The sequence below is a fragment of the Hippocampus guttulatus genome, chromosome 3 (assembly GCF_054856545.1).
Source record: "Hippocampus guttulatus isolate MCC_2025c chromosome 3, RoL_Hgut_1.0, whole genome shotgun sequence".
In the NCBI taxonomy this organism is placed as follows: domain Eukaryota; kingdom Metazoa; phylum Chordata; class Actinopteri; order Syngnathiformes; family Syngnathidae; genus Hippocampus; species Hippocampus guttulatus.
In genome coordinates, this window is record NC_141263.1 from 19,995,555 (window position 1) to 20,020,191 (window position 24,637).

At 42.8% G+C, this 24,637-nt stretch overlaps 1 protein-coding gene across 4 annotated transcripts in view; it reads right to left on the reverse strand.

The window, feature by feature from the left end:
* Positions 1 to 19: 19 nt before the first annotated feature.
* The window catches only part of myo5aa (myosin VAa), a 53,640-nt gene continuing 29,022 nt past the window's right edge, over positions 20 to 24,637 (reverse strand). For 2 of the 4 annotated variants that reach the window (XM_086107347.1, XM_086107344.1), the window contains exons 15-41: positions 20,806 to 20,961; positions 20,630 to 20,727; positions 20,444 to 20,530; positions 19,204 to 19,312; positions 18,917 to 19,128; positions 18,676 to 18,832; positions 17,641 to 17,880; positions 17,309 to 17,557; positions 15,532 to 15,625; positions 15,245 to 15,375; positions 15,066 to 15,179; positions 14,823 to 14,957; positions 14,687 to 14,743; positions 14,378 to 14,605; positions 13,268 to 13,368; positions 11,209 to 11,289; positions 10,534 to 10,732; positions 9,385 to 9,450; positions 8,440 to 8,533; positions 7,557 to 7,706; positions 7,251 to 7,405; positions 7,031 to 7,120; positions 6,456 to 6,606; positions 5,600 to 5,882; positions 5,352 to 5,526; positions 5,076 to 5,156; positions 20 to 2,849 (exon numbers count right to left, since the gene is read on the reverse strand). In XM_086107347.1, coding sequence (XP_085963473.1) covers positions 2,697 to 2,849; positions 5,076 to 5,156; positions 5,352 to 5,526; positions 5,600 to 5,882; positions 6,456 to 6,606; positions 7,031 to 7,120; positions 7,251 to 7,405; positions 7,557 to 7,706; positions 8,440 to 8,533; positions 9,385 to 9,450; positions 10,534 to 10,732; positions 11,209 to 11,289; positions 13,268 to 13,368; positions 14,378 to 14,605; positions 14,687 to 14,743; positions 14,823 to 14,957; positions 15,066 to 15,179; positions 15,245 to 15,375; positions 15,532 to 15,625; positions 17,309 to 17,557; positions 17,641 to 17,880; positions 18,676 to 18,832; positions 18,917 to 19,128; positions 19,204 to 19,312; positions 20,444 to 20,530; positions 20,630 to 20,727; positions 20,806 to 20,961 — 3,846 coding nt within the window. In that variant the 3' untranslated portion in view covers positions 20 to 2,696. The remainder of the gene's footprint in view (positions 2,850 to 5,075; positions 5,157 to 5,351; positions 5,527 to 5,599; positions 5,883 to 6,455; positions 6,607 to 7,030; positions 7,121 to 7,250; positions 7,406 to 7,556; positions 7,707 to 8,439; positions 8,534 to 9,384; positions 9,451 to 10,533; positions 10,733 to 11,208; positions 11,290 to 13,267; positions 13,369 to 14,377; positions 14,606 to 14,686; positions 14,744 to 14,822; positions 14,958 to 15,065; positions 15,180 to 15,244; positions 15,376 to 15,531; positions 15,626 to 17,308; positions 17,558 to 17,640; positions 17,881 to 18,675; positions 18,833 to 18,916; positions 19,129 to 19,203; positions 19,313 to 20,443; positions 20,531 to 20,629; positions 20,728 to 20,805; positions 20,962 to 24,637) is intronic. The other 2 variants (XM_086107346.1, XM_086107345.1) reach the window with 2 other exon arrangements.

The window sequence follows — 24,637 nt, forward strand, 5'->3', positions numbered from 1 at the left end:
TTTCTTTCACACAAGCATGTCAGTGCTTGAATTCTTTTATTCATTTTTGTTTTTGTTGTACTTTTACAGATTTGACAATTTATTCCAACTTTAATAACGGTGAACACATCCACTAAAGCACAGCTACTAGAATCTACAAACAGTTCAGTTTGTCAAATGGCTGGTCAGAGAGATGATGACTGGATGGCGGGGCATTGGCAGGCGAGAGGGCGTCACCTTCCATCTCATCAGTGATGCAAAATGGCGACGAGTGATGGAGGTCTTGAGTACAGTCTTCCTCTGCAAGTGTTTTAAAAAGTGCATCTGACTGTGCGGGACAAAACAAAAAATACCAAAAGAAACATTTGCTATTGATCTTCCACTCCCAACGAAAGAGACTGACTTCACGACGACCAAAACAACGCCACCATCCCAACCAAGTCACCCGTAAGGCTTTGCCCACTACTAATGTGATGCTAAACACATTTTTCATGTAACATTCATCATGGGGATGAATACATCCTTTACATAATTTTCTGGCCCTTATGCAAACTGCAAGTTTCATTTCTTAACAAACGTACTTTATCCATCAGCCCAAACAATAACAACACAAGAACACCTTCTCCACTTTTGTTATGGTAAAATTACCATTGAAACATCATGAGAACTGCCGTTTACATTTTACAATGAAAAAAGTCAAATTTTTTTTTTACCAGGAAAGCAGAAAAGTGTTTAAAAAAACAAACAAAAAACGTAATGACATGCTAATTTGATAACTCGCGCTTCCGCCAGAGTAGTGCCAATCATGCAGTGAAAAGCGTCATCTCAAGATTTTCCCTCAACTATTTGCATTGAGCAGGAAAGTTGGGTTGGGAGCAGTTTTACTCTAAGTATTACCTCTGCCAAGCCAGACAACGATATTGATTCCATCACTACTGGTTTGTTTTGTCACTGAATGGCAATATGTGAAGATTAGGCCTTAACATGCTAGTGAGGATCCAATAAAATCACCCAGTGTTACAGACCACTTGCACTGGGGTCAAATGGACTAACCAGATCGAGCAAAGGGACCTAGCAAGGAAATGGTGGTGAAGATCCGACGTACCATCTCACTTTTAAACACCATACTAATCTCAAAGTACCTAAAAGGTGGCGCTAGACTCAGTGTTGTCATTTGATCGGCTGACTGAAAATAGTCACTGGAACTGTACAGCTTGGTGGAAAAGTGCATTCAAATAGGAAAAAAAAAAAAAAAAAAAAAAAGGGATGCGAGTAGAGTTAAGTCAAAAATAAACAGAAAATAAATACTGTCTCTTTGAGGGCAAATAAGGTTCAGGTGGAGGGAGGAGGTTAACACTGATGGCAAAAAACATGAGGGAGCAGGGTAACGGAACCACACGTGTCTTTCGGACAACATAAATCATAACTCGAATATGCTGGTTCTGCAATTTTTGCAGCCCGTGCAGTCTAGAATCTGCCGTAAGCATATTTATTAATTTAGGTCCTGCCAAACACACACACACACACACACAAAAATAAACGCCTGACATCTTCAGCTGATTTTTGGTCATAAAAACGGTGCACATTTTGAAATGGTAAAGGCAGAGAGAGAGAGCGCAAGAGAGAGAGATATGACATGAAGCTGTTTGAGGCACTGAAAAACAAGCTCACAATGCTGCTCAATGATAAGAAAAATAAAGATCAATAAATAATAACAGAGCAATAGCGCCGCCTGTCGAGCGACAACCTGTGCTACATACACATGATCCGATGAGCGGGATGGCTACTACTCTACGAGCCCTGGCGCCGAACCAAACTAAACGCCTCTCGGCTAAGCGGAAGGATAATGCAATAAATACACGTATTGTTCATATTTATATATATCCATCTATATGTGCATAAAGAACAGAGCACAGACGACATGCAGTCGGTCGTCTTGGCTTGAATGAGCATGAGGATGACCAAGTGGGAGGAGATTGTTTGTTATTTAAATGCCAGACCACGAAAAGCTACTTAAACTGAATACAGTGCTTGCCAACACTGAGATCAGGTGCCGGGGTCATTTTCCAATTTCACTCAATTAGTTCGCAAATGACTTATTTACTCCAAATAATGTACGGATGTTTGCTCAACGATCTATGACAGCAATGTAGAAGTGACAGGCAGAATGATTAAATGCTCTTCCCTCGATGACGGAAGGGGCAATTAACCAGCACATCTCATACCAAACACGTAAAATTTGTGAGTAAATTCAGACCACATCGTCATTATTTCAGTACGAGCACTTATTTGCAATTTTACATATTAGCTGATCCCTTCTTCCATTATTTGCTGTGATCGTGCCGGGCCAAAACCTTGCCGGATCCACCGGGGTGGCATCATGTAGCCAAACCACTACATGAACTAACATTTCATCAAGCCATAGCCTTATCTAATAGAAAAAAAAAAGTTCTTTGCCCTTTTCTGGGATCTTGAGGCAACTACAAATTTTTGTGGGTAGGCGTCACTGTTTTTTTGGTCTGGTGGTACGCCGTGCGATTTTCCCGACTTAAAATATGTGTGTCTCAATGAAATTTGGGAAACACTGGTCTCACAAATGTGAATAAAACACTATGTGGAGCATGCACAATGTGTTTTGTGGCGCTCACGGCATGTGTTTGTGTGTGTGAGACAAGAGAGAAACAGAAGGTGATGACTATCCCCCCCCCCCCCCCGGCTTAGACGCGGGTGAGGAAGGCCAGGTTGAGCGAGCTGGGGATCTGAATGGTCTCCAGGGCGAGGGAGGACGGATTGAAGGGGAAGGTGATCGGGTAGATCATCTTGGTGTCCATCAGCAGCTGTGGACTCTCGCAGCGATCCCGCAAACGAGTCTGGTGAAGGGAAAGAAGGTTAGCACGCACTGCAGCATGGATACTGCACAAGACAATTGAATTTGATGGGAACTGCTGTTTTGGTTAACGAAAGAGTTCAAAAGAGCTCAGCAGTCCATCCACATGTGAAAAATAGCTTATATGAAGTCAAGTAATTGCACCGACCTGTTTATTATTTTTTTTCTGAGGGTAAAATGGAGGTGTCAATTTTGAGGGGGGGTGATTATTTGTTGGAAGGGGATGACTAAGTTGCACAATGAAAAGAAAATGTTTTCAGCGCTTTTTGGCCACGACATTCGGCAAAGGAGAAGTATCTGTGCTTCATCTCTGCCGGTGTCCGAATTTCCCGGGCCAACATCAGCAGAGCAGGAGTACAGCTCGTGGAACTTTGGACCGCCGAACGATAAGCCATCAGTACCAGCGGAATGTGCTGGTCCCAATCACGTTGGCGTTTGGAGGTGAGGATGGCGAGCTGCTGCTGCATGGTGCGGTTAAATCGTTCCACAAGACCATCGCTCTGCGGATGCAAAGCACGCCTGTACCAGCACAGATGTTGATTGGGAGGAATGTCGGCGCCATTGACTGTGGATGCTGGACAGACCTGGGGTGCTTGTGTTTTTTGCGCCTGTAATGGGCAGCATTTTTCACAACCCCGTTTTGTTCAGTGGCGCTGTTGGACAGTCGGCGTTGGTGCAGCTGGATGGATGGCTGCTGAAGTTGAGGCCGATGCGTATTTGGAACCGTGAGTCGCCGCTTGGAATTGAATTGGATTTCCATGGGACAGGAGAAGTGAACCAATCTCTCTTTTCGTCAATGGATGCTACAGCTTCTTGTTGACTTTGAAACTTAGCTTGTAGCCGACGTGTGCACACTTTGAGCATGACGTCTCTGATCCACTGGTTAAAGGACACTTTGATTCTCTCCTCTTTCATCTCAAACTGCTTCAAACAACAAAGCGTGTGACGGAAAAGTGGTTAGGACTGCACGACTGTCCGTGTTTTATGTTATGTGTTGTGTTTATTATTTTACTTTATGTTAACTGTTTTGTGAAGCACTTTGTTACAGCTGTCGCTGTTGTGAAAGCGCTATATGCAAAATTGGCGCCCCCCGAGTGGCTGCCTCTCCAGCAGCGCATATCCCTGTTTGAGTTTCATTTCGTCTTTTTACTTTATTTATTTTTGTTTTTTTTCTTCTTCTTTCTGCCTACATTCTTGCTGCTGGAGGCTGTAATTTCCCCAGTGTGGGACTAATAAAGGATATCTAAATCTAAATCTAAATCTAAAAAGAAATGTATTTCAGCCATTTTACACAGGGATTTAAAAATAAACAATAAAAACATGTAAAGGTTAAAAACGAAAGGGGTGAAGCAAAGCTCATGAAACTAAGCCTTACAATCGTACCATTGTGCTGAATATGTAAAATAAGCAATTATAGTTCTCCAAAGCTTCAAAGATCCAACATATGAGATTTCATTTTTTGCGTAGAAAACAAATCGCATGAAAAATGATCATGGGGATAGGAGAAAATCTTTTTCCAGTATTTTTAAAACATTTTTTATTGTAAGTGTAATTTAATACTCAGAGGTTTTGATGTTAGTTCATTAATATTAAATGACACACAATAAAGTCATTTGAGAAGCTATTTTAAAAATAATATGGAGTTGGCTTGATTGCAACCTTTTACTTCAAAACAAGAGACAATTACTTAATATGCATCCGTACCGTTTCCCCTCACTCAATAATATAATGCTTGTAGAATGTTCAAATACCCAGTGGACCCCCGTGTCATGGGTTGGCATTGGGGAATTTGCAGAATTTTTATTCGAACCTCTCCTTTGGTACCCACTGAAAGATTGACTGGTTTTGTGCTTCGGCCAAAGAAAAGTCTTACCGTGGCGCCGTCTAGTGGAATCTTTGTGGTATTGTTGTTCAGTTCGATTCATTGATGTTTTTTCATTTGTATTTCAAATGTCCTGTTTTTTGGCAGTCCTTGAATGCAACTCATGCTTGGAACAGTCCAATTGAGTTTCGGGGGGTGGGGGGGGGGGACATCTACTGACATTCACAGACATACTGTATACATTTTAGCTGGGGCAACAATTAGCCACAGATTTTCGCTATTGGCGGCAGAGCTTGTTCCCAGTTAGTGTAAAAGTGGCTGGACCCTCGGGCACCTACGTGAGGTTGTAACATATAACATAACATAGAAGGCTGTATTGTACATCACCTGTATGGTTCGGATGAATGAAACTGACACCCTCTCTTCAAACTCATTGACTGGGGTGTAGAGGTTCAGGACCTTCACAATCTGAAGGAAACACACACACAATGTTTAGTCCGATGAAACCTAAGCGACAAAGCAACAGGCGATACGACGCCATCCGATCCATTTTGTATGAAGCCCCGCAGCTGTATTGTGAACCAGCCGAAGATGAGAGAGTCTCACTACTCCAAGTGGAGAAAATTCGAACGTGGCCCAATCTTTGGCGGTCCGGTTGTGTACCTGCGCGGTGGTGAGGGCCAGGCACATGGAGCAGATGGCTTCGGCGTCCTCATCCGTCTTCTTCTTGACCTGCAGCAGCTGAGCGGCTTGGATGAGAGGCTCAAGAGTCTCCTTGGCTCCACAATTCATCAAACCTTTGTCACGCAACCACTCCTCCAGTTGGCTCACATTGTACCTGAAACACATGCGCGACGTCAAAACATCCCCCATCTCGACATTGCGGCCAAACGTTGAGAGATGCTCTCTACCTGATCTGCATGCCTTTGCTCCAGGAGCACATGTCCTTGCGCAGCAGCAGGTTGTTGAGGGTGACGGCGCCGATGACGTAGAACTGCTGCTTGACCACCTGCTTGATGAGCTCGGGGTCGGTGCCGTGCTGGCACATGGTGGAGTGGAAGGCATTGAGCTGGCGCAAGATGGAGTCCAGCGTGTAAGTGCCCTCGTCGGCGATGCTGGAGGTTCGCTTGCGCAGGCCCGTCGGCTTCACGCCCGACACCCCCTGGATGGTCTCGTGCTCCAGCATGCCGGACACTGAAGCAAAAAAAATCGACTTAACAATCTATCCATCCATCCATCCATTTTCCGAACCGCTTGATCCTCACTAGGGTCGCGGGGGTGCTGGAGCCTATCCCAGCCGTCTTCGGGCAGTAGGCGGGGGACACCCTGAATCAGTTGCCAGCCAATCGCAGGGCACACAGAGACGAACAACCATCCACGCCCACACTCACACCTAGGGACAATTTAGAGCGCCCAATCAACCTGCCATGCATGTTTTTGGAATGTGGGAGGAAACCGGAGCACCCGGAGAAAACCCACGCAGGCCCGGGGAGAACATGCAAACTCCACACAGGGAGGCCGGAGCTGGAATCGAACCCGGTACCTCTGCACTGTGAAGCCGACGTGCTAACCACTGGACTACCGGGCCGCCCTTAACAATCTACTTATGTCAATAAAATTGATTATTGATCGTTTGACTGACTACACTGCAAAAACTGGGCTCAAAAACACAAGGAAAAAAAAAAGACAAAAGAGGAATATATGACTGGATTTGAAATAATTGATCTACTGGGGCCGCAAGCGGACGCTTATTTGGCATATGCGCACCTATCATGGGCTGAAGTGTGTTCTCCATGCATTTGATGAGCTGCTGGTAGATCTGGATGGCCAGGTCGCTGATCACCGATCTGTACTCAGTCAGGTCAAAGTTGGACAGACAGTGCTCGTTCTGCCGGGAAGTGTTGTGCTTCATGAAGACCTAGCAGGAAAAAAACATTTTTTTAATAGAAGAATAATGAAAAGATTATTTCATCCTGCCTTCCTCGTAAGACTTCAACTCGATTTTCCGATTTTATCATGCTGGGTTTTTTATTATCTATCATGGGCACTTCAATTCCGATAATAATAATGGAATAAATTAAATTTTTAAAAATGACATTTAACAACTTTTACACACAGTGCATAAAAATATGGACTGTTTTAATCGAACATATTTTAAGGATAACAGCATTAGTGTGTATTTAGCATGCGACGCAAGACATTTCGACAGAATTATTTGTATTTATGTTGCTTTAGGTTGTTTTTTTTGCTCTTTTGACACAAACGATTCATCTATTATTTGGGATATTTTTGGAAAACATTTTTTTTTTTTGTTTTACTGAGAGTTTAAAGGGACTTTTTACATCATCTCCACTGTACTGCTTGAGACAATGCAGGAAGCGGCAGGTGTTGGCCAGCCAGAACGAGACCGTCTCAAAGTCATCTCCTCGTTTCTGACGGGAAGAAGTGAAACACACAAAAACTTTTTTCAAAAAGACGTAAGGCATTGCTACCTTGACTTACAAGTTCAATTCATTCCATGACCACACTTGTGAGTCAAATTGTTTGAATCTCAAATCAAACCTTAAGGATCTTCTTGATGCTATTGATGGTTGAGGTGAGCAGCGTGCGCACCTTCTGGTCATCATTGACATAATCGGCATGGCGAATACACATAAAAAGGATGTAGGCGGGGAGACCCGGGATCAGGTTGACGGCCACGCCGCGAGGTTTTAGCTCTGTACGCAAGAAACAAAGCGGTTATTGTTACGAGGTCAATTTGTACAGGGTGAGCAGTCAAAGCAAAAACACAGATTTGGATGATGTGAGAATAAACGGAGATATTTGCGCTAGCTGAGGTCTGTCTGTCCGAAGCAGCGTCAAACTCACCGAGGATCAAGTTCTTGACCAGTTTTAGCTCGTCCTCCTTCTTGTACTCCAGCATACCCTGGAAGTCTTTTTCCCGACGAGGAATGTTGACTGGGCGGATGGGCTCGTCCACCATCTGCCCCGGCGACGTCTGACCCTCCGCTTGACCGGCTGCAACGCACGCAAGTTACGATTGCAAGTTAATGTGCAACTTTTTTTTCTTCAGGGTCCTCTTCCCATGTATTTTTTTTGCACAACCACAAGCAATAAATTCATCTATCACACAAGTGTGTTGGAAATGTCAATCGGGAAATAAAGCAGATTAGGATAATAACGCAAACAAATCTGGGGCTACATCACATCAACTTTTTATGTTTCATGATACATAAAATGTGGAGTGCACCTCTTGAACTTACTGTATTTGGACACTCTATAAATAAATACGTCATCTTTCCCTACATTTAAACGTAAAAAAAAAGAAAAGAAAAAAAAGCCTACCAATGGACTGAAATCTTTTTGGAAAATGTAATCAATTGCAGCTTTTGCCATTTGAAAATCAGAATCAGAATCAGAATCATCTTTATTGGCCAAGTATGTAGAACACACAAGGAATTTGTCTCCGGTATAATTGCTACTTAGCTTCCGTTTACATTGGATGATTTGATACAGCAACACGACTTCATGAAACTCATTTGAAGCTTCATTTGCCCATCATGAGTGTGGTATCATTTTATTCTCATTTTTTTTAAATAAAATAACTGAAAATATATCATGGTATATTGTTATTGTGATAGAAAATGGCCTATATCGTGTTAGAAGATTCTTTTCATCTTACCCAGCACGACCTCCAAATATTGAAAAATGTCAGTTTTGACGTTCTCAGTGATGGGGTTGCATATCCTACCTCCCATCTCGCCGATCCTCTTGGAGTAAACCTTCAGCTGCTTCTTGAGCTTGCGGATGGTTCGGTCCTGCTTCTCCAGCTGCTCCATGAGATCCTGTCAGGTGATGGAAGGGAGAAGCAGACGCAAAGCAGGTGAGGAAAAAGCGCAAGGGTCATTTCATGCTTAATCACCCGGGAAAATATAGCCGAGCGGATTTTGATTTGAATGAGATGGCAGTTATATCTCAGGAACTACTGGGTCAAATCTTCAGAAGGCAAGCGTTGTTGCAAAGGGAATTCAACAAGAACTACAAATCTGCAATCATTTCAAGGATTGGTGTGTATTTTAGCAATTTGACCTTGTGACCAATAATTTGACCTTAACACTTTCATGCACCAATAATGGTAACCTGTAACCTGATAACATGATAGGCTGTCCACTGTAGTATCCGCTGTCCCTGAAAGGGTTAAAATTGAATTTAAGGATCACATGACCTTTTTTTCCATGAAATGTAATCTCTCACATGATGTAAAATTTGATTTTTCTGTTGTGCCACCTTGATCAAAAAGTACAGCAAGTTTCATTCAAATCAAAATCCGGTTGGTTTAACCCACAGGGTGATCCGGCATGGATGTCCCACCCAGTCATGAATTCAGAGGGAGCAGAATCCAAACATTTCCTTCGAGACAAACAAGCCAAAGACAAAGCAAAAAGTCGTTTGCTCTCAGATGAAAACGAGAGCTGCTCGGCTGATTGGGAAGGAAAAACATTTTAGCGGGACTTGTTGGCAGTTAAAGGAGAAGAAAAAAAGGTGCATAGTTGCTCCACTGTGAAGTAAGGCAATTGCGGTCAATAGCGTTAGACACATTCAGCCTTTTGGAGGAAAAAAACAAAACAGCTGTTAGTTCGAACCCTCGTGCAGAACACATAGAAAACACACACACACACACGCAGTCTGTACATACAACCATCCGGCGTAAAATGATGACTCGCGCCTCTCGGGATGCTGTGGGGTCGTTGGCCGCCAGCTCCTGTCAGGTGACACCATCCACACGTCACAGAGTGCGCGTGCGCGTTTGAGGCGGCGATCTCTTGGGGGAACCTTTTTTTTTTTTTAATTTATGCAGGCTTTTATCAAGTGCGCAACACCAAGAAAAAAATAAGACTGGCGAAGTGTACATTTTGTCACAACAACATATTTTACTTTCCGAAGACAATTTGAGGTCTCATTTTGGAATTTTTTTTTGTTTTTTTGCATGAATTTGTGTTTTTGTAGATTACGTCAACATTTGAGAAGTTAAAATAACCATCAATTATTAAAGCCCAAGGAGAATATATCTTCTGTTTTTAGATTAAAAGTCATGTAAAATTTCTATTTAAAAAAAAAATTATTTTCATGCTGTGAAAGCAGCATTTTGAATTGTGTGTTGCCTGACACCCAAATCATAAAAATACGTAAATCCTGATGATTGGATTTCATTCAGAGGTTCATAAAACATGTTAACAATAATGGTTTAACTAATGGATGGATGGACATATTATACTAATAATAATAAAGGTAGTTAAATTCACAGTGTTTATCTTTGAGGTACATTCGAGTCCTAGCGCAAACCCGTGCTAATTATTCTCTCTCCTGTGGCTGGTGCTCCGCACTTCTGGAGGCGGAACCCGCGGAGGTGCAATTGAACCTTCACCTTTATCTGCCTGTTGTTGGCGGTGGTGAAGAACGGACGGGATCGTTGTTGCTGTCATCTCGGGTCGAGTCCTGCTCTTGCTATGGATGTCGTTGTGTCCATCCGTTCTCTCGTTCCTCAAACCCTCTAGCCTGGTTTCTATCTCTTCTGGGCTATGTTTCACATTTATTCCTGAGAGAGGGTTTATCATTGCCTCCTTTCCAAGTTGCTCGCTCACGTGGGGCTCGTTTGGTTTCTTTATGCCGTTTACGTCGAAAGCATGAGTCATGCCGTTCACGACCCGCTCAATGTTTTAAGAGCCTTGTGATAACGTCTGCTGTGAACCGGCGCGCTACCCGCTCAATGTTTTAAGAGCCTTGTGATAACGTCTGCTGTGAACCGGCGCGCTATAAATAAAACCGACTCGACTTGACAGCGTACCAGGTTCTCGTTGGTGAGCCGGGTGATCTCATGCTGCAGACTGGCTTCGATGCGGGCTTCCGGAGGCAGCTGGAGGTTCTGTGCCAGGAGCTGCTGCTGCCGGTTGTTTTCCTCCTTGACGTTCTGCAGCTCGCCGCGCAGTGATTCCACCTCGCTGTCGTAACTCCGTCGCTGGGTCTGCAACTGGTGCTCCAGGAGCCTGGCGGGCAGGAGGGCGGTGGGAGACGAGACGCAGGAGTGGGGAGCGGGAAGATGATGTGAGGCAAGATGCAGGTGTAGGGGTGTTTAAGCGGGGAAACAAACACAACAGGGATGAGAGAAGACCAATTAGACTCCAAGTGTGACGAGGGAAGCAAAACCAGTTCAAGATGACTTCACAGGGACTTTTTTCAGTCATCACCTGATATTCTGCACAAATCAAATGCTAGTTTTTAGAAATGACACATTAACTTCCTCCTTATTGAGTACTTTTCCTCACTAATGGACCAAATCAGTGCCAAATAATCACACAAACACGGTCGCGCGCCGACTCATTCAAACACGCGGCTACGCGTGCACACTCAACTCAACTGTATTTGGCTTTCATTCAGAAGTTCATAGGAAATATCATTTGCGTGATCTAGTTATGCTATCCCCGAGTGTTCAGTAGAATGCAGAAAGGTCACACAGTTACACCTGACGGTCTCCTTTAAGCCCTCATTAACCAGCCACAGCTCCCCGTCTTCATTCAGCTTTTGGAAGTCTGGAGCAGTCGATCTGACCGACACACAACACACAAGGAACAACAAAAAACAAACAAACAAACAAACAAAAAAGGCAACATGAAATGCACAATGAACATGATGAAAGCATGCAGGGAGGGTGAGGTTAATGGACATTGCGATTACGATTTACTGGCGTGACTGCGGCGCATTGACTTCATCTTAAAGGCCAGGAATCACGTACAGTGTTGTCCGTGTTGCATGATTAGATCAGTTCGGTTCACTCAAATGCGGAGGAATTTATCAGAAGAGATAACAGAGAGCACAATGCACAATTTTCTAACATATCAATTATTCTTATTTTTTTTAAAAACATTAAAAAAGCATTAAAATAATTACAATGAAATGTTTTTATTCTCCACTATTTTATTGGAAATACATTGGCATTATAGTTTTAATGGATTTTGAAAACAATGCATGGGATCAGTATCCTCGCACAGTACAATCTGATAATTGATCAATATCAGGAATTTGTACAAATGGGTCAGAATGAATCAATAAATGTAAAACAAAAATCTCGAACATTTTAAACTTGCGTTTCCTTCCATGAGTTAGAAAAATAATTCTTTGAATCAATAACATTTAGCAAAGATGTCGTTCACGATGAATGTAAAATGTTTTATAATAACGAAACTCAGAATACAAACCGGTAATAAATAAATTTAAAAAACCATAATATATTTGTATCATTTTAATAACTTTTAATGTTTATTGGATCCATTCACTCTTGTAAATGTGTATTTCTTAATCATATTTTAACTTGTATTTTTATTGCTTTGTTTATTTAGGTATTTGTATTTTTCATTATTAAATATCCAACTTAAATTCTTCTTGAGGAAGCAAAAAGGAGGCGCTAAGGTGAGGTGCTTATTTGAGAAAATTATTTTGTATTGTTATACAGAGGTTATTTCAATGTCTCCTTGACGCAGTTTGCTTGTGTCGGAATTGTTAGTTTGAATGTGACTAAAAGAAAAAAAAAAAGACAAACCAAATTGTGAGAAAGAAATGGGGAGAAGCACACTGTTGCATGTTTTAAGCACGGGCCCACTGTGTAAAAATATGGTTATGACAAACACAATGATGGATGGTGAATAGCAAAACAAGAGGGGGGGGGGGGGCACGTGGTGGTGCAATCCGCTTAACAGACTCACTATTAGGTACACCTGCAAAATCAAATCAGGTCCAAAACAAAATCTGTCCCAAAAATACTTCCTATACTAAAAGTAATACTGCTTAGCTTTAATGGATTTTGCTCCCTTGCTAACCAAGCTCACTAGAATATCATTGTATAAATATATATGTATATGTGTATATTTTTTTATATCGCTCTTGAATTGGATTTTATTTGAGGTGAAGGTGTACTTCATATTGTTCGGATTTGCCTTGAATGAATCAAATTGCGCTGTCCACCTTTTCGCAAAATAGAAATAAGAAGGGGCTCATGCAGAACACATTCCTTGACAGTGAGGCTGACAACTCCTATTGCGCTCAACCAGCTGCACGTTTTGTATGAGGACGTCACATCAATGACCAGATGTGTCACTGTCTTCACAAAGTGCTGAAAAATGCTATTTGGAAGCTGGAAGACAACAACCTCGGAAAACTCTATTCGGACATGCTGTTAACTCATTCACTCCCAAAGACGTTTTTAAACGTCTTTTCAGACTTGTTCTAGAATTGGCTGGTACTGAATGAGTTAAGGATGGCCAGAAAAAAAAATCTTGATAGTGTGGAATCAGTGAGTATAAGTCACTGTTTCCGCGTGACCATGAATGCTCGCCTACCACGATGCATGGACGACCTCATCTGTTACCTGAGCCTACTTAGCAGATGTCTGACTTCCAGCCGCTTACATGCAAACCTGGGAGATCTGCACGGGACAAGTTGGCGTTCGGTCGTCAGTGACTGAACGAATGATATGGAGGGTTGGAAGAATCCAATGCTGAAAAAAGAGGAGGGGTGAGGGGGAGTACCTGTTTGTGTCTTTGAGGCCGATGTAGGCTTGTTTGAGTTCATCAGCGTCCTTCAGTTTGGAAATGTCCTCCACGTGGACGGCCACTTCTGTCATTGTCTCCTAAAACGGACAAGAGAGAAGGAATACTGAGAAATGGTCTGTCGTCACAGAGGCAGGGGATAATTAATAGTCTCAAAATTGCATTCTTCAAGATTTATAGCAGTACCACTGTGTAGACGTGGCTTTTGTACATAAAGTAACATCTTGTGATGTTGACATTGGTGCAAGACAAGCGGTGGTTGAAACAATACCTTCTCATCCTGTAGAAAAGCGTGGATGGAGGAGAGAAGGTAGAGAGACAGGAGCGTTAGACACTGAGGGCGCAACCAAAAACATTCAAAACACACGAGGGCTCATGAGCAGGTTCACGGACATGAGGAATATGTTCAACGTCATACTGGAGCCGTAAACATACATTGAGTACACCTTCACAAGCCAAGAAGATTGTTGTGGTTGGCAAATGCATTATAAGATGTCTTCACATTCATTTGATTTTCTATTTATTTACATACTAATGTAGATTATGTTCACATGAAATTTAACTGGCCGTTTGTTCAGATATTTACGTAAAAATGTGTTCACGTTATGAAAATAAAATGTGTTATTAATTATTATCATGGTTCTGTATTAAATGACGTATATGTTGAATTCGTATTTTACGTAATGGTATTCATTTTTGAATGACGACATTTTCATTAGTAAACGATGCATCCATCTGAATTTGGGGATTAAAGCATCCACGCCACAGAACTTGAAAAAAAACACGTGTGAAGATGTCAATCCATTACACTGACATTGACAAATGTTTTATGATTCATCCGTATTTTACACTCACCAATATTCGTGTACGCTACGTGTGTCATATAAGCATTCAACTGGACAGCGGTTCGACTTCAAACCGCAACCACAATAAATTCTCATTCGTCTTGCGCAGGTGTACCTAATCAAGTGGCCGAGAGGATGGACGAAATGATCGGACAAACAGCCGACATGGGTGAGAACGCGTTAGTATGGCACACGTAAACATGAAGTGGCAGATCGACTCAAATCAACTGGACATCAAGTCTACCTTGTGCTGCATGGCTTCTTTTTGGCTGACCAGCTGCGAGCGCAGAATCAGCACCTCCTCCTTGCGCACCTCCAGCTCCTCGCAGGAGGAGTTGAGCTGATCCAGGAGAACCTTGTAGGCCGGAGAACCCGGCGCGCCGGCGCTCGATGCCGCGCCGCCCAGCAGGCTTTTCCTCATCTCGGCCAGGTCGTGCTTCAGCTTCTTGTTCTCCGACTCCAGCTCCTGACGCTAAGAAGCCCAGAGTGTTCGACTTTTGCTTACCGTAAAAAAAAAAAAAAAAGTGCACAGAGAAAGCTTTAAACAACTCACCTTGAGGGACTCGTACTCCAACTCTGCCCCACGCGCCTTTTTGAACTCGGATTCATCCTAAAACCAGGAGCCAAGGACGACCTTATGATTAATTTTGTTCTATTAACTGTGTACCGTGTTAAGTGTGTACGTGTACCCTGGCTCGGGCCCTCTGAAACTGCTCCTCCTTGTTCTCCAGCTCATTGCGCAGCGACTGCTTTTCTTGCTCCAGCTCTGTGAGTCGCTTCTGCAGTTTGAGCGTGAGCGAGGTATCCATTCCTCGAGTCAAATCCTGCAAGAAAAGCCATTAAAGTGTGAACTCCCATTTACATATTGACATGAGAGTCGAGAAATGCGGCAAGTCAATTGACTAGACTTCTCGGAAGAACAAATTACATACTTCTGCGGCAAGGGAACCTTCTTCCGATTCGGCGAACTCTGACTTGTAGGTGTACTCTGACTCGTTGCTGCTGTGGGTGGAATCCGTTCTCCTGTGGCCAGTCTTGGAAATGTGCTAAAAAAAAATGCAAGTCAAAGTGAGTTGGGGTGGCGAGGAAAAAAAAAAAAAGTGTCACGCACCTCTTTGAGGTCGTCGTATTTCTCCTCGAGGCGAAGGTGTTCGGTCAGGAGATTCTGGTAGCGAGAGCGCTCCTCGTTGAGATCGGTCTCCAGCTGTTGAGTCTCCGCTGCAATCGCACGTGCCATTTTCTCTGTGACAGGTAAAACACGTACAAGGGACAACATTTAAGTGACAAGTCTTTGCTCGTGGTTGGGAAGTAACGAAATACAAAAAAAAACCGAGTTGAATGCTCCCGGGACCCACCTACGGCACTCGGGCCGTATGTTGCAAAACTTCGAAATCTCACCTGTCATCTGCTGATTCTGTTCCTGAATCAACCTGTTCAAGTCGTCTTTCTCTTTCTTCAGCAAGCCGTTCTGGTCCTTCAGTTCTGATACCATCTAACACGCAACAGATCCAGAAATTACATCTTGGGCATATTTGGTTAAGGCCAAGAAAGCTAATGAGAAAAATGTGTGCGTGTGTGAAACACATACAAACAGGGTGAGCCATGAGTTTTCCATATCAGTTACACATGACTAAAGTTACTGAAGTAAAAACCTATTTTAATTTGCTCGAACCATTTTAAAACTTTAAACTGAAATATTTTAACAAATTTTCCTAGGTAGAAAATGAAAAAGAACTTGAATTCATTCTCAAATAAAGTACACTAAAAAATATTTAAATTTAGAAAATATAAAACTTCAATTTACTTTCGAATAAAAATGAAAATTTTTTAAGGATTTTTATTGATTTTTAGAAGCTTTCCCTGAAAATTAAGGACAATTAAGAACATAATTTGACTTCTTTATGGATTTTTATCAACTTTAAGGACCAGTGGGAACCCTGTATTTTGTAGTAAAAATTCATTCCTGTGAACTTCAATTCTAAGTCTGTAAATTAGACAAATGAATAAATACGCGATCTCGTGAAAATTTAAATATTCCAAAACGTATGAATTGATATGAAGAAATCCTGTTACGAAACATCATCATCATTTGCTTCTTGCTCTGAAACAGCTGAATCTGGCCCCCGAAGCCACGAAGGCCCAAAAAAAGACTCGGCTACAAGCAATTATTCATATTTCCACTTGAAGGTCCTACTTGACTAGGCTACAGCTCTTTTATCACCACGTGGAGGAATCCGAACTGAAACACTAAAGCATAAGAAATGCTTTCCATACAGTCAAGGTCCATATTTCGTTGGGATACTGGCACAATTCTCATCGTTTTGGTCCGAAAGACCACCACAATGCATTTGATTAGAAATCTTGTTTAGATCACCACCAAGAAAATGGGAGTCGCATATACAAATTGTTGTAATTCCTGCACCATTCGAGTGATTTGGATGTCAATACTCTCACACTAAAGCTGAAAGTCTGCAGTTCAATCACATCTCGTTTGCTTCACGGCCGATCCATTGTGGTGCTGTTTAGACCCAAGAAGATCAGAATTGTGTACGGTGTCCCAATAATTGTTGCACCTGACTGGCGTTAGGATGCTAAAACACAAGCACAATACTGTGTGCTCACCTGCACGGGGGCAACTCGGCGCCCAATGCCCCCTGCTTCTCGGAGCCGGCTAAATTGAAGGAAAAAATGTTTGCCTTGGGTATAGTAAAACATGTATGTTGTCACGTAACCTCACAGGATTCTATGGGGGGGAGGGGAGGGGAATAAAGGGATCACTTTACTAATGTCTATTGACCCAAAAAAAAAAAAATTCTCAATGTAAAACTTTTTTCATGATTGATTATTCTGTCGATGAATTGACTAATCTGCTCAAAATGTATTTGATATTAAAGTTTGAGTCACTTCTTCCTCTTGGTTATCAATGAATGAAAAGGGCAACTAGTTTGATATACACTTCCGAGACTCTTTGGCTTCAACTAAATGTCACTTGTAGGGGATGCATACAGAGGCCGCAAAGAATGATTATTTTCACCATCGTTGAAATTGAATTTTTCTCCAAAAATGGTTACGATTCGCACAACGAGGAAGCGGCGAGTGGGGGAACTCGAGACACAAACAACTCGTGACAAGCAGGACTAGCAAAAAGGAGGAAAGTCACCAAATCCGAACGTACTTTCTCCATTTGGCCCTTGTACGTCTGCGCCCAGTCCTCGATGGTCTTCTTCTCCTGCTGGGTGGTGCTCAGCTCCTTCTTCAGCTTCTCCAGCTCCTCCAGGAGACAGTTGACCTGGTTGCCTTTGCTCCTGGCGTCCTCCTCCACGCCTCGCAGGCGACCCAGCTCCCCGCGGAGCCGCTCGCTCTCCGTGGTGTAGGTGTTCTCCAAGCCTGCGAGTCTTTCGTTGACCGACTTGTTCTCCTTGCTCTGATGGTGGGTCAGTAAAAGTCAGACCCAACAACAAAACACACACACACACACAAATCCGGGATGATGCGACGACCCCCGACCTGCTCGTCGATCTTCCTCTGGAGCTGCATGATCTTGTTCTCCATGCCCTTGTTGAGCTTCTTGAAGTGCTCCACCGAGCGGGCTTCGATCTTCAGCTTCTTCAGCTCGCGCCTGGCCCTCATCCTGCGGATGCAGCACTGCAGGTACACGATGGAGCTCAGGCAGCGCTTGTACCAGCGTCGAGCCAGCCAGCCGCGGGCGTGCTTCTGGATGATCACCGCCTTGTGCTGGCGCAGAAGCTACAGATGCCGGCACATGGGATGAAAGAGAAAAAAATTGAAAAAAACCCACTCAATTTTGCAGTACCCGCATGGTTCTAGTGATGTACAGGCCTGCCTTAAGGTAGCCAGTGAACCTCCAAATGACTGAGGCAAGGCTTGGGAGAAAGTGCTGTCGCTAGATGAAATCGATGTTTGGCTATTTGGCATCAGCTCTATGCTCAGCCTGACCACCCGACACCACTTACTTCTCCTGTCCTTATTCCGATTGTTGGATGCTCTTTTGCTGTGTAAAAAGTGTATACACGGTTGCCGCAATATTTTTCTTCACTTGCTATCCTGGTGCATAAGCATACCGGTTGTGGCTGTGTGCGCCATTTTTTGGGGATAACTAGTGGAAAATGTGCTAAGAACCTATTAACTCATTCACTCCCAAAGACGTTTTTAAACGTCTTTTCAGACTTGGTCCAGAATTGGCTGGTACTGACCGAGTTAAACAATAAATCTCTGGCCCTTGATATCAAAAGCAATTGTCACTGTCACGCTGAAGTCTTATGTGCATCTAGTTGTATCCATGCAGTTCCAAGTTACATCCGTGCCGCTTGTAGATGGTGATTTAGAAATAAATCTACCTATCAGGCCCAACGTTTTGAAAAAGTAATATATGTCAAAAAAATTTTAAATGAAGGTTGTGGAGTGACCGAGTCTGGATTTAAATCTAATTGAATGCGCTGTTATAACATTGAAGGTGAAAAATACTTTTTGACAACACTGTAGAAGACCGATCACGTGCGTTGTTGTATGCGTGCGCTTTACCGCTTGGTACTTCTGGCGGGCCATGTAAGCTCTGAGGATAGTCTGTATGACCAGGGCAGCCGCCTGCTTCTGCCGGTAACGTTTCCTCGCCACGTACATTTTCTGGTGCTTCTGGATGACGATGGCGGCCTGCGTGCGACGCATGAACTTTGCCAAGCTGGAGATGAGAAAGGCCCGATTGGAGATGAGACAATGACGGAAATATTCCAAGTTGTATAAAGATCACGTGTGAGTGACCCACCAGCGAGCCTGGTATCCTCTGGTGAACCTCTGGATGGTGATGGCCGCATCGCGCATGCGCAGGTACTTCTTGCGCGCCAGCCAGCAGCGGATGGTTTTCTGAATGCGGATGCAGGCGGTGCGCAGCTTGTCGGCTCTCAGCTTTTCCAGGTAGGCCACCTGGCCGGCCCGGAAGAAGATCTTGGTCTTGCCAAACTGATACTTATCCTGATCCTGGCAGAAGAAAGGAGCATGAAACATCACGGAGAGATGGACGCTTTGAGAAGAGGGAAAGTTTGCAAGGCGGACCTCCACGAGCTTCTCCAGAACGTTCTTGCATGTCAACTTCTTGTCAGAGAGAACATCTTTCTGCTTCATTAGCACTCTGTACCGGCTGAAGAACTCCTGGTATGTCCATCTGAAGTGCGTACACACGCAGAATCAGCAAACAAGCTCTTTCAAATGGTATGAGAAATAATCACCAAATTCTAAACAAACAATATTTCAAACACGCAATACAATTGCTCATTCTTCAATGACACTTGCGGCTTGACATACAGCCTGTTTGAACTTGTTTTTGTAAATCATGGACAGAATTTCTTTATTTTTTTAACTTTTCAAGTACAGTAAATGCATATGCTGTATGCACCGAAGTCAAGTGAACGTACTACCACACCATTCGTGACCCATGACTGTTATTTGTACAGGTATTTTTTTTCTTTTATGGGTTAACTCATTCAATCCCAGCCATTTTCCCTGGCTCAACCCCCTCAATCCCAGCGTTTTACTGGATTTTGACTGATCTTGCAAGGCCCACAGAATATTTGGTTCTAATGCTATATAAACAAAACAAAGTTTGGACTCTCTTCTTTCAGCAGAAAAAAAAAATCTGTTTCCATCTTTTTCCATTCTTCAGCAATTGGCATTACAAAATGGCTAAGTTTCATGAAAATGGTGATTCCTAGGCAAAAAACTGAGAAAAAAGAGCTTTTTTTAAAAGCGTGCGTTTCAAGCATGTGAGGCACCACTGCCACCTACTGGTCGCTTTTTTACATGATTTACAATACAAATGGTTTATTCTCTCAGACCCTCCTCCCCTCTATGGCGCAAATAAAAGACAGACGTACAAGTACGTCCTTGGTAGGCCGGGCCTAATTTTAAAAAGATGTACAAGTACATCTTGTGGAATTAAAGAGTTAAATGATTGAATGAATTGAATGAAAAATTAAGGCTCCTTTGTGAAAAACAACCAGTGACGGACGGACACTTTACTTGGTAATCTGGACAGTTGAATTATTCAATGAATCGTTCTTTTCCCAAATATTTTTGTGGGATGGAGTTTTGCGGAATTGTCTGTTTGCATGCCAGCAATCTAATGAGCAGAATATAGCCACCAGCAGAAGTTGTGCCAAAACGTGAACGGAGCTCAACTCCCCCACAGACATCACCTCACGCTTCGTGAATGAGCCAACACATAGTTGCAATCCATTTTGGCATTAAATAGCATATGCCTGTCAAGCAAGGACGTTTGCAGAAATCTTTTCAGTACCTGGACGGGAAACCGGCAGCAGAGATGCGGATCGTCTCCAGGACGCCACAAGCTCTCAGTTGCTGCACCGCACGTTTCGGATCAAACCTGCCAATCAAGACGATTCACAGATTTTACAGAAACAAGATTATTTAAAAAAATGGCTTTCTTTGTAGTTTTTTACTGATGTGAAAGCGGGCAACTCACGAGAAAGCCATCTTAAAGTCATTGGGTTTGATACAGCGGACGTAGTGCGGAGTGGTGGCGTTCAAGGTTTCCATGAGCATTTGAAGGGAGTTACGGAACTACAAGAAAGAAGAAGCCGTATTGTCCCACGATTGTGACGCAAGTTGGGAGTGCGTGGAAGACGACAAATATCAAACCTGGCAGCCGACGGTCTTCTTGTGCTCCTTGCTGCTGTTGTCGCGGTTCTTGTCAGGTTTGACGCTGAGACGGGTCCTGCCTCCAGTCCTGGGGGTCTGACCCGTCGGGCTGGTGACTTTCCCCTCATCCTGGAACAGCTCCACCAGCAGGTCAAACTGGGTAGAGCAGTCCAAATACAATCATAACGCCGATCGGGATTTACGGTGGATTTCATGCTGGAGATGTGCAGTGAAACCTTGAACATTTTAAACCTTGACGTCGTACAGGTTGGAACATTTCACGGAATTATCTTTAGTCCACAAAGTATGTTTTGCTTTTTCTTTGGCTTTTTTGTTGTTGTTGTTGTTATTGTGACCATGGAATGCGACCCGTGATGGCAAAGAGGAAATGTGTGGTTGATGACAACCACAGAACTGGAAAAGGAAATTAGCGATAGCTTAGCGTGCTAACATGTCTACGTCCCGGCTGCTCAGTCAAAATTGCAATGTCAAAGAAGAACAGAAAGTCAGCATTCTTTTGTTCGGATCGAAAGACATTTGCCTTCCAGGCACTTTCTGCACCACGAAACACCTACTATGCGTTCTCTGAATTATGAATGAATTTCATTTGATTTCTCATGGTGTGAAACGTGTGAATGTAATTTTTTTTTTTTTTTAATCTATATGTGCTCTGAATGGCAACCGGTCGAAGGTGCACCAACGCCTCTTGCCCAATGGATGGTAGTTAAGGGTCTTAATCAGGCCTGGTTTTAGGATGGAAACAGTTTCACTCTGGAACAAATCAAATTTCAGACAAACATTTCCCGGAATAGATTGAGTGACATCCGACGTTCTACTGGTGCATAAACAGTGCAGGAATACATCAATTAATGGTCATACTTGGCACTTACTGCGAAGGGGTTTTACAACACTGTAAGGACTTTCCGTTGTGCAGATCCGACTTTTAGGATGTTTCGTACGGATTTGTAGATTAGTTTTGTTAAAAAAAACCAAAAAAAAAACCATTCCATCAGTTCAGTCAGGTTGATTGTTATACAAAGCTCCAAACCATCATGTAAAAAAAGTTACGGAAAGCTTCATGTATACTGTAATGTACAGGCGCGCCTCAATAAATAAGAATATCATTCAAAAATTAATTTATTTCAGTACGGCTAATTCAAAAAGTGAAATAACATTCACATTCATTTAAAATACAAAAAAAAAAATCGGACCTAATTCCTGTATTTAAAATCCTTTTGATGGATTCTTATCTAATATTCTCAAGTCTTGAGATGATTGATTTTTGTGTTTTTGCTCCTTGTAATCCTTCGTAATCAAAACTGTACACAATAAAACCATTCTCCAGTTCCGTCTGTGTGTAGTGAACACACATAAAATGAGTTTCACTTTTTGAATTGAACTACAGTGAATCCCCAGATAGTCGAGGTGAGGCAGTGGCAACTTAACACTCCTATTGTGCGAAAATTCCAAAGAATAAATTGAACACTCTTTCTTTGCCTCTGTGTGTTATGTGTCTTCTTTGTGTTGTTTTAGGCTCGTATACTAGCTAACGATGTCAATAACTGTCATGTCAACGGGCGGTTTGTTTGTCTTGTATAGTTAAACGACTGGATGAAATCGATGATGGACCATAGATTCGTGGTTGTGCGAATTCGAAATGCAAGCTGTTGATGCTTTTTACTTTCTTTTCGAAGTCATATGCTGCTATCTTGTGTCCTCTACGTGCAAAATTAAACCCCTTTTTAGCAGGGGTGGGGAGGGAGCGGAAGAGCTTGGTCCCCTTCGACCGTACTGGAATGGATGAAGTTTTCCATGATATTTAGATAAACGGAGACGCGCCTGTATATCCGTTTTTAGTACGGCATGCAGATATGAACTGAGATGTCCTCTTCCGTGCTGTGTTCCTCTTTCCATTGTCAAAAAGCAGGACAAACTAAAGACACCTCTCCCAATGTCTCTACTTTCTGGTGACGTGCTTTATTCTTAAACTGCGAATGCCTCGAGTGCTCGCCATGCAGCAACCGACGGCACAAAAACCCAAAGTCCGTGACTCGGTGCTATTAGAGTCGGCGAGTGAAAGACAAGATAAAGCAAGAGCCAGAGGCAGATCGGCGTCGCGTGAACGTCGCTGTTTTACCTTCTGCAGACGGGTGGGGAGGGAGGGAGGAGGGTTGTCATGATGAAGACAGAACCAACATACATTGGACAACACATGGGAGACAAAATGAAAGCACAACACAGTGACATTAAGATGAAACGTCATCATTTGCATCCCGCGTGTTCTTGATGGGAAAAAAACCCAAACAAAACTGGCAAATTGCTGATGAAATGTGAACGGGACGACAATTGAATTTCTCCGGATGAAATCAATCATGATTTGTCACAAACGTTTCTCTCCTATTTTGTGTATTTTCTCAAGCGCGCCCTGCGGATGTCACGTGCAAACGTGTAGTGCACGTGAACGAATAACACAGATCGGATTTTGACCAATCCGAAAGCATCTGACCTTTCAGTGTGTCACGGCACATTTCGAAAGACAAGATTTTAAGATTGTGATTAATTCATTCAGTACCAGCCAATTCTGGACCAAGACTGAAAAGACCTTTAAAAACGTCTTTGGGAGTGAATGAGTTAAGAGAATCTATGAACTGAGGGAATTATACTCACTGATGAATTTAAAAAAAAAGGATTTAGAATTGCGTAATTTGTCCCAATTATGAAATTTCCACGGCAATTAATGTAGTGTACGGCACATTTCTATTCTGTTCGAGGGACAGCAAATATTTGAGGAAAGATTGATTTATGTACCGTTCTACATGAAAGTTTACCTTTCTTTATTCATGGTCTTTACCATTTTTCGGTACACTTGCTATAATCTCAGGAGAGCAAATATAAGAGTTCTAGCAAAGGTTCAGCAGGACAAAGACAGTAAGTGGTATAAACTGTAAGGACACGCGTTAGGATCATCTTTGTCAAAGAACCGCAACTCTTGTACAAGAGTTGGCAATGAGGTGCAAAGTGCCAAATAAATCCGATTATTATGCTAGCCAATAATACGTACACACACACACACACACACACACAGGCGCAGTGAGATTGCTGGGATAAGTTTGGCGGAGAACCGTAAATCCTAATTAAACCAAATCTCATTTAGGCCTCATTAAGGCTTAGTCCCAAGTGTTCAAGTCTCACTGATGCAGACGACGCGCACGTGTAGGGGGCAAAACATGGTAACCATTTTGGCGTGTGTGTGTGTGTGTGTGGGACAGACAGCAGTCAGGATTTAAAGGCTTTTCGTCCGACAAGGTTATTAGAAACTGATCTTGTTCTCAGACTCGAACAGAAAACGTGCAATGTAAAGTTCCTCCTGTATTTGCTCAGATGGGTGCCCCAACTCGAACAGATGAATGCCTCACGCAAATTGATGTCTTCCTTTTTACCAACCCACCGCACGTTTAGTTATATCAGTTCATAGATGGTAGTGACCGCAAATGAACACGACTTAGTCAATCTGAACTTTGTCGCGAACCAAAACAGTAAAATCTACGCGGCATCCTAAACAGTATCACACATAAACTTCAGTGCAGCGTAGTATTAAATTGGGATTTGAAATTGATTTTAGGCCACGATGTGCCTTTAATGATTATTCATGTTTCCATTGACTCTGATCGTACACAATGTTTTGCAGGCAGGCATGATTATGTTTCAGCAGCAATGTGACGGAATAGGATCACCCGGTCTGCTTTCATTTTCCTTGTTTTGCTGTATTTCTCCATATCATCCCTTTTTGTTTTGGTTTAAAATTGACTTTCATCTGACGTAAATTGTAAAA